Raw genomic sequence first — 13,161 nt, forward strand, 5'->3', positions numbered from 1 at the left:
AAGGACTGTCCTGTTAGGCCTACATTATTTCTCAGGGAATTTTGGAGGTAAACATTCCTACATTTCACCTGTTGCTACAGCAAAGACAGCAACATAACAATGCTAAATGCATTAAAAAAAAGTTCTGAAAACAAAGAGGTGCCTTAGAGACAGCACTTGGGAAGCACTTTAAAACCTAGCAATCCTTGGAATGTAGAAGTACCTGTACCAAATAATAAAATAAACCAAACCAAAAACATCCTGAAATGGGTAGACAGGTGTTCCCTATCCAATTGTACTCATCCTAAATTCCCCTGCCAATAATTACATTCGTGTACAGAAACCATTCATTTGTCCTTTTATTATAAATCAAGTATCTGTTATTGCATCATGGAGCAAGTTTCAATTTTGCATAGCAGAACTTATTCTAAATTCTCTTATCAATTTAAATCAATCACAACATAACCCAGCCAGGATGATAATCCAACATTTTGGCCTATCTGGACTTCACTAGGGATCAATAGCAAAATGCATTTGTAAAGCTCTTTTCTACAGCCTTCAGCCATCTAAGGAGTCCAAAGGAATGTAGCCCTTAAATGAGAATGCCTCCTTGTAATCCTATCACCACCATTTTGCCTGAAATCCTAGTAAACAGTGAAAACATATACATAAAAATATAGTTTATAACACTGTGTAATAATCTAGAAGACTCTAAACATATACTACTCCAAGCAACATCATTTTCAGAGGCTTCAAATAAATTATCTGAAATTGAGTAATTTTCAGCGCAAATTAATTGTTTTTGACAGATGTCAGATTCCCAGTCTGAATCTGTTAGGGTTCACCTACATCTAAGCATTACTAGCTCACCTAGTAGCTACTGTACTGGGCTTAGAATATGTTTCATAATTTGCCAAATGGACAGCACTAGAAACTGAACACTCTCCAAGCTCTGAAGGTGTCCTGGGTCTTAAGTAAAAGCCGGAAGATGAACTTGTACATGGATTCTAAAGTGTTTCTCTACAAGCAGACACTGTGGTGATGGTAGAGGAAGATTCATGCTAAATATTCTAGTGCTATTGATTTTGGGAAACTAGCATACTACTTAAAAAAAAAAGAGAGAGAGATAAGCACTTAATATGAGAATCAGACTTTGAACTAGGCCCAAATGAAACATTGACCAAAACAGCATCATAATGGGTACTAAGGCTGCAGCTGTTCATTCACAGGCACACAGTCCAGTATAGCAAATTGATCTTGCTGCAGCATTATTGTTGCCATTTTTGATGGGTCTGGCTTTAGTACTTAGCTCCTGCTTCTACAAGAACCCGTATAAGAAGATATGAAGGTGGTGCATAGCTCTGACCATGTGCCAGTAACATGATGCTATAGCTCCTGCTCCTACCCTGCAATGAAGTGGTGGGGGTGGGGATGGGGGGTGTGAGAGGAAGGAGGGAAGGAAACTTCTGTATCATAACTATTGTATTTTGGTGACAATGACTGTCTGATATTGTTGGCATCTTTCTTCTGTAATAAGTTGTATGATCAAACCTTATCCCTTCTGAATTGCATTAAATGCAGTTTCCTTCCCCCCGCCCCCCAAAATGGCACTAAAATTTCTCTCCCAACTCCCAGAAAATAAAAGCCATGATTAAAAATTTTTCAGCAAGCAAAAATGTTCAGTAACTGAACACAAAGAAAAGGGCAGGGGAGGGGGGGAAGGAGAGGAAATTGTTCTTCATTCTCTGTGAAAACAAGGCCAAATGTTCTAATTTTAGTAGAGTCACTTCATCCATCCATCAATATCTAGTAGAAGTCCAGTATTTCAGCCATACAGCTGTGGGCTGCAGGACAAAATGAGAAGTCTTTAACCTAAATTATCTAAGGATTATTTAAAATGATAACAATGTAAAATATAATTCTTGGCCCTTCTCCTCCCAACACTCTCCCTCTCTTCTCCCCCCTCAAAAAAAATGGTTCCTACTTTAACTTGTGAAGTATTTGACAGGTTCACAAGTATTTAGGAATGAGGGTCTAATTGGAAAGTGCCAGGTTCCTTTTTATTGCACTTTATCAATATTGTTAAGGGAGTGATGTAATTGTTTGGGGTATAGCGAAGACATTCCATGTCACTTCAGTGTTAATACCAGGCTGGAGCCTTCCTTGTCTGCCTGCGTAAGCTAGATAAACACAGACCTGTGTGCTTTCTTCTCATCTCAGGATACTTACTCAAAGAGACCTTGGAACATATGCCTATTGTGTGCTAAACATTTCACTTTTCATTTTATCCATGTGCCAGAAATCCAGTCCTTGGATAAACACTTTACATACTGACACTCTTAAAGTCACTAAACATGATAAATAGAGAGAGAATACATCATTTCAGAACCGCTTAAACATTTTCTCACTTGTGACAAATGAACAGCTATACACTGTATGGAGTCTCTAGAGCAGACATTCCATTTTCTCTGTCTTTATTTTGTGTGGAAGAATAATTTTCCATTTCAGCTCATCTATTGCACAACTCAGCTTCTCTAAAGTACACATTGTTGCACTGAGCCCAACACATTATTCAAATTAGATTTTTCTTTTGCATGTGCTTTTTACCTAGAGTTTCTGTATTTTTATTATGTCAATTTTTAACATTTTATGCTATAGCTAAAAGGAGAGTGTTTCTTGCTAGAAGTTAAATAAATACTATCATGAGGTAGATTTTAAGTTGTACATAGGCTGAAGTTAACTACTTCAAAAAGAAAAATCCAAGTACATTAATCAGATTAATTTTGCTTCATCTAATCCATCACTTTTTCTTGTATTACTTACTTCTCTATTCATTCAATGCATTGCTGTTCTACCTATGATTAACAGAATGTAACTAATCTCTTATTTAGCTTTCCTAAGCTCTCCTCCTTTAAAAAAAGTTCAACATCCAACATTTTATTCAGAAGATATTTAAAGAAAACTTTAGCACTGACTATATCCTATTCAAAGGAGATTGACCAAAAAGCGACCTTCAAAATCTTAGCAAGTTTTATTCTAGTGGCTGAATGAAAATCTCAGTAGTGGGAAGGGAAAGAAGGGATACATGTATTTTTTTTTAAAGTACACATTGGTGCACTGAGTCCAAAACATTATTCAAATTAGATTTTTTTTTGCAAGTGGTTTTACCTAGAGTTTCTGTAGTTTTATGGAGTTGTCCATTTTGAACATTCTATGCTATAGTGAAAAGGAGAGTCAGTATTTCTTTAACTTCCAGCCAGAAACAATCATGTAAGTGGACAGAATAAATTCTCTTAATATTAAATCTTAGGGTCTTAACATCATTGTTTTGTATACAACATGAAGGCTGCTAAAAGCCCAGATCATCCTTGCTAGACACATGCATGATGTGCCTATAAGGCATAATTCCTTTCCCCACCAACCTATGTAGGATCTAGATTCTGCAGAGAGAGGGCTAGTGAGCAGGAATAGACAAGGCCAGAGGAAGGACCATGGGGATAGACATTCTGTTCTCTTTCCCACTGTCCCTATAGACATTAGGTGTAGCCATAGCCATGGCCACAGGCACACATCATTAGAACAGTTCCAATGAAGCTGGGCTGGCAAGGAAATGAGGAGGAAGCAGGGAAGAGGAACCAATCAGAAACCAAAGGCAGTGCTGAGGCACAGGGTCCCTGGACAGAATCCTTGGGGATTTGCTAGGCTCGGAACTTTGAAGCCTGACAGCCCTGACAGAACAATACAGTAGGAGTGCTCAAAAATTTCCCTTGCTTATCCAGAGGTTGGGTTTTACTATGGGATTTGGGTTACAGCTTTTAAAGATCCTGAGCCTGCAGTTTAGCAATTATAAACCTCTAAATGATTTTAAGAATGTCTTACATATAATTTACCATGGCTTCAGATGAGCTAAAGTAACATCTTTTTTGTTCCATTTTCACATCATGAGCCCCACTCACAAAAGTATTTATGTTGCACTACTTAGCAATCCTATATTCTCCCAGTTGAATTGAGAGAGACGAGAGCAAATCAAAGATGACTATATTATGGGGTTTTCTATTCACTGGGTATAACTTTGGTACTATGATGATAATTAAATACAATTCTATGGAAAGAGAGTACGGTTTAACACCAAAAGAACAACACACAAGTCCTTGCACTTAATTTTTGTTTTGTTTTTTTAAACATAAAGATGGGCATATTTCCAGTTATAATAGTCTTCTGTGCATGCTTGGGTTGTTTTGATTTTCTATTCTAAAGTTCAAAACAACGCTGACAAATACATATCATTTGTATTTTTTGAATGCATTTCTTTTGCTATCCAGAAAATTCTGTTAGCGTTGGCTTGAAAAACACATCTTTCAAAGGAAAAAGTTTTATTGCGTTAGTTCATCTCACCTTTTATGTGCTTCTGTCAGTGACTTCTCTTCATTTTCTTGGTCGATTTTAGCTGCACAACAGACACGAAATGGATTAGTGACAAGAAGAATACTTCACAAATTTCTTTAGTGATAAATGCTTTTTGTTGAAAATGTCCTGTAAAGTATTTATCTTTTAATTTATAAGAATGCCCATGTCAGGTTTTATTGACATGTATATCAACTCTAAATCAACCATGAATTTTAGAACACAGCCACATTTTAAAAGAATAAGCTCAAAAGGAGCTTTATGGGGGAAAAAAACCCTTCCCAATTTAACATAAATAAATGGGACCCCATCATGGAAAAGGCTTAAATAAGTAGACCTTAAAGAAAAAGACTTTGGAAAGCCCCCTGAAAATCAACACACTTGGGCTCTTATGGACCAAGAGGGAAATAATATTCCAGGAAGAAGTACTGAAATACCCTCCAACCAGGCCCCTCTAATATTTACATTTGATGACTGTGAGTAAAAGCCCCATAGCTGACTAACTGTTGGAATATAGCCTTAGGAAAGAAGCATCTCTAGGAAAGCCAGGATCCAAACCAGTAATGGACATGAGTGGATGTACAAAACCCACAATTAGTGCATTGTTAATGAGAGTCTCATTCCCGCAGGCAGAGACAGCTATTGTTTTGCCAACAATGGTGCTCACAAAGAGAATTCAAAACACTAAGCTGTATTTGCTATAAATTTGTGGAAACTCCATTTTCCAATTTAAATTTTCTTTTGCTTTTCATTTTATTTCAATTTATCTTATTTATGCAGGAGTCTTGATACACAAGGCACACAAAACCACAACACATTTCAACTCAGAGATTTTACTAGTCTGAAGAACTGCAGAATGACTGCTATGCGCATGTGTAAACTCAGATAAAATTTACTCCTATGCATAAGGCTAACAAAAAAGCATGCACAATTTATTTTAACAGGTATTGTAACAGATTCCTTCAACCTGGAATCTGATTCCCCTCTTTGGTCCCTCAAAGCAAAAGTATGCTGACTTGCAGAGTAATTTCCAAGGCCTACTTTGAGGGTGTAAGTGGGTCTTAAGTGGTGTGGAGGCTCTGTGTTATCATAGAATCATAGGACTGGAAGGGACCTCGAGAGGTCATTTAGTCCAGTCCCCTGCACTCATGGCAGGACAAGTATTATCTAGACCATCCCTGACAGGTGTTTGTCTAACCTACTCTTAAAAACCTCCAATGATGGAGATTCCACAACTTCTCTAGGCAATTTATTCCAGTGCTTAGTTTTTCCCAATGTCCAACTTAAACCTCCCATGCTGTAATTTAAGCCCATTGCTTGTTGTCCAATTTTTCTCCCTCCTCCTTGTAATGGCTTTTTATGTACTTGAAAACTGTTATCATGTACCCCCTTCAGTCTTCTCTTCATCTAGGTTTAATTTCTATACAGGATTGTAACATATGGCAAAAATCTAAAAAGATTCTTACTTTTCATTCAGTTTACCACTTCACTGTCTCAATATTGCCCCCACATTATAGGTATATCACCTTTTGAAATACTAACGTCTACATTTAAAAAAGGATGCTATTGCATTCTGAAACCACTAGCAGTTGCAACAGTGGCCAGCAACGATCAGAGCGGAAAGTGAATTTCAACCGGGTAGTAAATAATCGCCAATGATGATTCCTTCATCCTCAAAGTACTTTACAGAGGTGGGCTAGCACTACTGTGCCTATTTTACAGAGGGGGAGACTGCGGCAAGAGAGATGCAAAGTGATTTGCCCCTGGTCACACAGCCAGTTAGAACCAAGATGTGAATCCATGCTCACGCCAGTATCGACTCACTCAACTATATGCTTAGCAGCATAAAGATCACGGCGCTGACCCTGAAGCCCTTGCTATAGGTGTAGTGCTTACTACCATGAGTTGACATCAATGGGATTACATGTGGTAACATGCATTATTTCGAGCAATATTATCTGAAAGTTCAGGCCCTATTTCAATGTTTAAAAAACAAACCACAGCAAACTTGAAGAGCGCATGAAGCTTGCCTGATTATGGGTTTCATTACTAGCTTGAAACTCAGCCCAGATTCTTATAAAGGTTTGTGTAGCTTCACAATGCTTTGGAGAGAACCTGGGCCCAGTGTTGATTAAACCTGGGTTGACTTACGGGTTTACATGAGAGCCTTGCATAGCTTTGGATGTGAAACCAGGTGAAACTTGGCAGTTTAAACTGAGCTTCATTATAATAAAAAATATATATTTTTAACTTCAGTCCTGTAACTCAAAGTGACACTCATTGTGAAACAATGTGGATGAAGACTGAACAAAATGGTTGATAAGCTCCCTGTGATGCAAACGCACCAATCTCTCACTTTCGGTTCACAAAGTATCCCTATATAGAACTGCTAAAAATAAAAATAATTTATTACTGAAACATTTAACTTGGGCTCCTCTAATCCACTTAAAATCCACTGCAGAAAACTTAGATTGGTTAATGTTTGACAAGCTGAGGTCAGTGGTTTTTAAATGCCTGTACAGTATCTGAAAGTCATAACTAAACAACATTCCCCACTATTTCCAAGATTACTTGGTTCTGACAAGATTGTTCAAGCTGGCGGCAGAGTTTTTTCCCTTCTTTGCCCATTAGATAGTTTATACAAGCTTACAGGTCTATTGTTTACTATATAAAAATGAGGAAAATGTTCTGCAATTTACCGTTTGAAAGTGCTCAAGCATGAACAATATTACACCATAAAAATGTGCTCCAGGCTGAACAAGGCATGACTGAAAACATCTCCATGCTGGAGCACTTTAAAAAAAATGACAAGAAAAGTAGTTATCCTGAACATCCACACAGAGGAAGGGGGGAAAAAGGAAATAGCTTTTTACAGAGATTTGTGCTTGTTAATATTTCATTTAGAAAAAGGACTACTATACATAGAACAGAAATTTGAGAAGTCCCTCAATGACACAAGGGCATAATCTGCATTTTTGTTAAAAGTTTTAAATATATACATACATGATCGTCAGAGCTACACAGATAGATTCTCTCCTGTGTTAGACCACCACTGGGCACAGGAGGAAGGCAAAGAGTTTCTGGAGGTGGGGGGTGGGGGTGAGGGTGAGAGTCTGTTCCTCAAGGCTGGCCCATGCTACCCCAACCTCAGCCTCCATCCTAATGATACTTAAAGCAGGTGCTGGAGGCAGTGGCAGAGCCAGGTTCTAAGTGTAGGGGGAGCAAACATAAAACAGGCGCCCCCCCTTGGCTCCTCCTCTGGCCACGCCCACCTGGCTCCTTCTGTTTCCCTCCCAGATTAACCCCAGGGCTGGCTCAGGACTTCTGCGGGCTTCCCAGGGGTGCAGATACCCCCGTCCTGGGAGAGTCTCTCCTGCCCAGCGCGCTCTGCAGGTGTCTCCTACCCATGGGGTCCTGGCCCTCCCGCCTCAGGCTCCAGGCTCCTGCGCTGCGCCAGGCCCCCCCCCGTCCAGACAGCATGGCCTGCACCCCACCCTGTGGGCCCGGCCCTGGGAAGCCCCTCACCCGGACCCCCCAGTGCAAGGCACCGGACCCCCACCGCTCACCTTCTGTCCTACGCCGCCGCCTGTCCCCGGCCTGCTCCCAGCGCTCGGTGCACTCCACATGGGGCTCGCCAGCCAGGCGGCCTTAATGGCGCAGAGGCCCTTTCGCCTCCCCCTGCCTCCTCCCGCCTGCCACATTAGCAAGGGGTGGGGCGCACTTGTCCGCCGAGCCCTGAGCCGCTGCAGGAGGTGGCTGCGGTGATGTTGGGGCCGCGCTGAGCATGGGGCGCGATGGCTGAGGAGCCAGCCCCCTCGCTCCTCCTGCCACACCTGCCGCCCCCCCGCATGGCTCCTCCGGCCATGCTGCTGCCAGTGCCAGCCCAGCAGGTGCCGCTTTTTGAAAATGTGCTGAGGGGAAGCGGCTGCTTCCCATGCACCTTGCTAGCTACGCTACTGGCTGGAGGCCATAACTCACTTGAGAATCTGGCCCACAGTCTACCTACCCTCCTAACTTTCTAGAGGTGAAGTGTTTTAAACTGTTAAAGAATAACACAAACATGATTCTGCAGTAACATGAAGTAATGAATCCTGAATGTGCATCAACCCCCGAAATTACCTACAGAAAATCTATTTGAAATTAACAGAAAATGAGGGTTTACCAGGTACTGTATGTGAAAATGTACTGAGATAAGCATAGTTACAAGACAGACTTACTATTTAGTTCAAATTCAGAAAATACTCTGAGCAGGCCTTGTGGTATTAAGATGAGGTCTATTCTAATGGCATTCAAACATCCATCTTAAATTTTTTGTTCCACCACAACTTTCTGTTGCTGTTCTGTGTTATGATCTTGACCTAGTGATTATGGTCTGTAGTCACCGTCTGAATCCAAAACCTTTTAGCAGCTTAAGCTATTTCTGCTGAACCAGTTCCAAAGGACTGTGAGCAAGCAGAGGCACAAAACTGCGATCCCGTCTGATCTCCCACTCTCACTTAAAGGAATATCACATCTTCTCAGGTAATTGAATACAGGAACGCATTTGAGTAATCTCAGATGGAAGGCAACAAGAACCCTTTCGTCTACTTGTCAATGCTCTATAACTTTTTGCTTTTTCTTTTTTTTATTTAAAATGTTAACTACTATTTATTTATAATCAGCTATGCATGTTCTTTCCAGTCATTGCCATGTGTAGCGAGTTTTTTTAAACAGATACAGTTTCTTTACAATAAGTCACTACACCGCAATAGTTTTCAATACATCTATTTACACTGAATTGAGATCCAAATAGATTTGCATAATGTATAAATGTTCTACACTATATTCATGATAAGACCACATTGCTATAGAAGGATGCACCCACAAGGATTCCCATGTCTGGATTTCTCTTGACAACTAAATTAATAGAAAGATTTTGGCAGAAAGTATTAAAAAAATAGACATTTTCTATTCATGAAATTCCAATCGAGCCTTTTAAATACTTCATACTTCAGTCTTCATATAGTCTTCAAGTTAGGGCTGTCAAACATTGAAAAGAAATTAATCTCACAATTGATCATGATTAATGAAATAGTCGTGATTAATTGCACTGTCAAACAATACCATTTATTTAAATATTTTTTGAATATTTGGATGTAGAAAACAGGTATTCACATGGCACTGTTGCCATCATCATCGGCGATCCCTTTGATAGAAGGTTGGAAAGACGTTATTTCCCATTGTAGAAGCCTGTGCGAAATGTCTTCTAATGTGGGGAAGCTGATACGCCTACAGCAACCACACGATCAGGACAAGCTGGAAGTCTGGGGCCCAATGGCAGGAAAAGTCCGCTTTCACAGCTGCTGAGATCTGAAGACCCTCTTCCGCCTGATCCACTTTTGAGGACTTGAGGGATTGGATCGTGGTTTGTCTGGGATCTCCTCTCAGACCTGTTTGCCTTGGGAGATCCTACCAGCAGCATAAAGCTCCCGACAATATAGTTCTGAAGATCATTGGAACATGCAAGCCTCTTCACCACAACAAAGTAATGGTCCCCAAAGAGCAACACTGTTGTAGCCAGTGTAGCAAGGTATTTATGTACCAGATATGCTAAACCTTCATATGTCCCTTCATGCTTTGACTACCATTCCAGAGGACATGCTTCCATGCTGATCACGGGTTCTGCTCGATAACGACCCAAACCAGTGCAGACAGAGGCACATTTATTTTCACCATCTGAGTCAGATGCCACCAGCAGAAGGTTGATTTTCTTTTTTGGTGGTTCAGGTTCTCTAGTTTCTGCTTTGGAATGTTGCTCTTCTGAAAGCATGCTTCACACCTCATCCTGCTCAGATTTTGGAAGGCACTTCAGATTCTTAAACCTTGGGTCGAGGGCTGTATCTATCTTTAGAAATCTCACATTAGTACCTTCTTTGAGTTTTGTCAAATCTGCAGTAAAAACATTCTTAAATTGAACAACATATGCTGGGTCATCATCCAAGACTCCCATAACACAAAATATGTGGAGAATGCAGGAGACTTACAATTCTCCCCCAAGGAGTTCAGTCACAAATTTTATTTACACATTATATTTTAACAAGCGTCATCAGCATGGAAGCATGTCCTCTAGAATGGTGGCCGAAGCATGAAGGGGCATGCAAATGTTTAGCATATCTGATACGTAAATACCTTGTAATGCCAGCTACAACAGTGCCATGTGAATTCCCGTTCTCACTTTCAGGTAACATTGTCAATAAGAAGCAGGCAGCATTAGCTCCTGTAAACATAAACAAACTTGTTTGTCTTTGTGATTGGCTGAACAAGAAGTAGGACTGAGTAAACTTGTAGGTTCTAAGGTTTTACATTTTTTGTTTTTGAGTGCAGTTCTGTAAAAAAAATAATTCTACATTTGTAAATTGCGATAAAGAGACTGCACTACAGTACTTGTATGAGATTAATTGGAAAAAACACTTTTTTTGTTTGTCTTTTTTACAGTGCAAATATTTGTAATACAAAATAATATAAAGTGAGCACTGTGCACTTTGTATTCTGTGTTGTAATTGAAATCAATATATTTGGAAACGTACAAAAACTTACTACAACAGGTGGCCACAGATACTCTGTTGGAATCAAATCTGCAGTTTCCACCCTACAGACCACAATGACTAAGATTCCGAGTGCCCTACAAGCTGTATCCAGACAGATCGATGAAGCAGAACACAGAATTTCTGAAGTGGACCATGCTTTCAAAGAGAACAAATTACAGATTATCAAGAACTGTAACACACCTCTACCCCGATATAACGTGACCCGATATAACACGAATTTGGATATAACGCGGTAAAGCAGCGCTCCGGGGGGGCGGGGCTGCACGTTCCAGCAGATCAAAGAAAGTTCGATATAATGCGGTTTCATCTATAACATGGTAAGTTTTTTTGGCTCCCAAGGACAGCGTTATATCAGGGTAGAGGTGTATCATCAAGACTGTTAAGACCAAGTTAACTGATCTAGAAATCTGTTTGCAACAGTATAACGTGAGGATTGCAGGTGTCCCTGAGGGAGTAGAGAATGGTAAACCTTCTGAATTTGTCCCTAAACAGGTAACTAAGCTCTTGGATCTGCCAGTAGATTTTTGTTTTGATAATGATCATGAACACCAGGCCCTTGCCCTCAAGCCAACTCCATGAGGTAGGCCTAGAGGATTGATTGTGAAATTGCTGAAGTTTACTCCTAGGGAGCTTATTTTGCAGAAATCTAGAATCCAGCAATTAAAATACAGTTCTTTCATGATTATGCCCATGAGGGCAGCTGTTAACCAAGAAAAACATCTGGCCAGGAAGATGAACTTGAAGTTTTATATTAAATGCCCAGCAACATTTGATAATATGAATAGCGAGAAGTATCATTCAGTTCATGTCAGGAGGAGGAAAAAATACCTCAAAAGTCTGCAAACTTCTCCCTTGCAAGAGAAAATATTTGTGGAATGATTCAATCATATGGAATTTATGTGTTGCTCTCTGAGATCTGATATGGCTGCTCTGCACAAGTTAAAGAACACTAGTTGATAATGATACGTTAGTTCCCTTTCTTTTCTCTCTCTCTTTCATTGGGGTTAAAAGATTAAAGGATTATTATAAATTTACTTCCACATGCCTTAACTCATAGGAAAGGTAAAGTACAATCTATCATTTGATTAGTACTTTTATATATAATAAATAAATAATTGCTTTATTAGATTGTGCTTCCTTATGGACTAATGTATGATGGTAATAGGTGATTATTAATACATTTGGGCTCCTCTCAAGAGATTAAATTAATTGGAGGAAATCAGAACTCTTAGGCATTAACAAATATGCCCACAAAGGCCTTTCCTCAAATTGGGACTTTCAATGGTAATACTCTTATATGAAACATGTAGGAATACTGATTCCCAAAAATATTCAGGAGATCGCTAAGATAAATACTGAACCTATTATTGCCCAAGTGTCTAATGATTTGGGGAAATGGAGTTAGTTAACCTCAGTTTGTGGGGTAAAATTAATATACTGAAAATGAATATCCTTCCCAGAATTTTATATGCCGTGAGGAGGTATCCCTATTTCTATTTCTATTCCTCAAACTTATTATAGAAAATTGAATAATATTTTCAGAATGTTCCTTTTGGGCACAGGTAAGAAGCCTAGACTGGCTTAGAGGGAGCTGTAACTTGTTCAATCTCCGGGAGGATTTCTTTTGTTTTCCCAACTTGGAAAATTTTCACATCTCCTTTTTGCTGAGCCAGGCATCTTTGTGACTACTAGATTTGACCACACACCTTGGATTCAGATTGAATGAGAATTAGTATACCCTCTCCCTCTTTCAGGCATTATAGGATCAAATTATTATAGATTTGATGGTTCCAGAGCTCCACAATAATGTCTGTGAGGAAAGTATCTAGAAAATTCTGCTTCCATCCATTTTTTCATGTAGAGGCAAACCTATGGAACAATCCTATCCTTAAAATTAGAGGAAAAACTTGATGTGGAGGGATTGTGGGAACAGAGCAGTTATGACTGCGTCACAGCTAATTGACAATGATAAATTTAAATCATTTGTAGATCTTCAGCAACAATTTGTTTTGCCCTTCTCTGGAGCATGGGAATATCTCCATATTTTTGTATGTATTTGGTCCAGATGCATTAGGAGCTGCAGAACCTCCAGAGCTTTTCTTGTGGTTAACCTCACAGCTAATGAACCACTGGATTCCAAACAAAGGGAATGCCTGAAAAATTCAAGGCAATTTGGGCTGACTTTTTAGAG

General features: G+C 39.7%; 1 protein-coding gene across 3 annotated transcripts in view; it reads right to left on the minus strand.

Moving 5' to 3' along the window:
• Nucleotides 1–13,161, minus strand: part of FMN2 (formin 2) — a 244,166-nt gene that overhangs the window by 39,214 nt on the left and 191,791 nt on the right. For all 3 annotated transcript variants that reach the window (XM_039532227.1, XM_039532225.1, XM_039532226.1), the window contains exon 16: nucleotides 4,375–4,426. In XM_039532227.1, the coding sequence (XP_039388161.1) occupies nucleotides 4,375–4,426 (52 nt within the window). The remainder of the gene's footprint in view (nucleotides 1–4,374; nucleotides 4,427–13,161) is intronic.

The sequence above is a fragment of the Mauremys reevesii genome, linkage group 3 (assembly GCF_016161935.1).
Source record: "Mauremys reevesii isolate NIE-2019 linkage group 3, ASM1616193v1, whole genome shotgun sequence".
In the NCBI taxonomy this organism is placed as follows: Eukaryota; Metazoa; Chordata; order Testudines; family Geoemydidae; genus Mauremys; species Mauremys reevesii.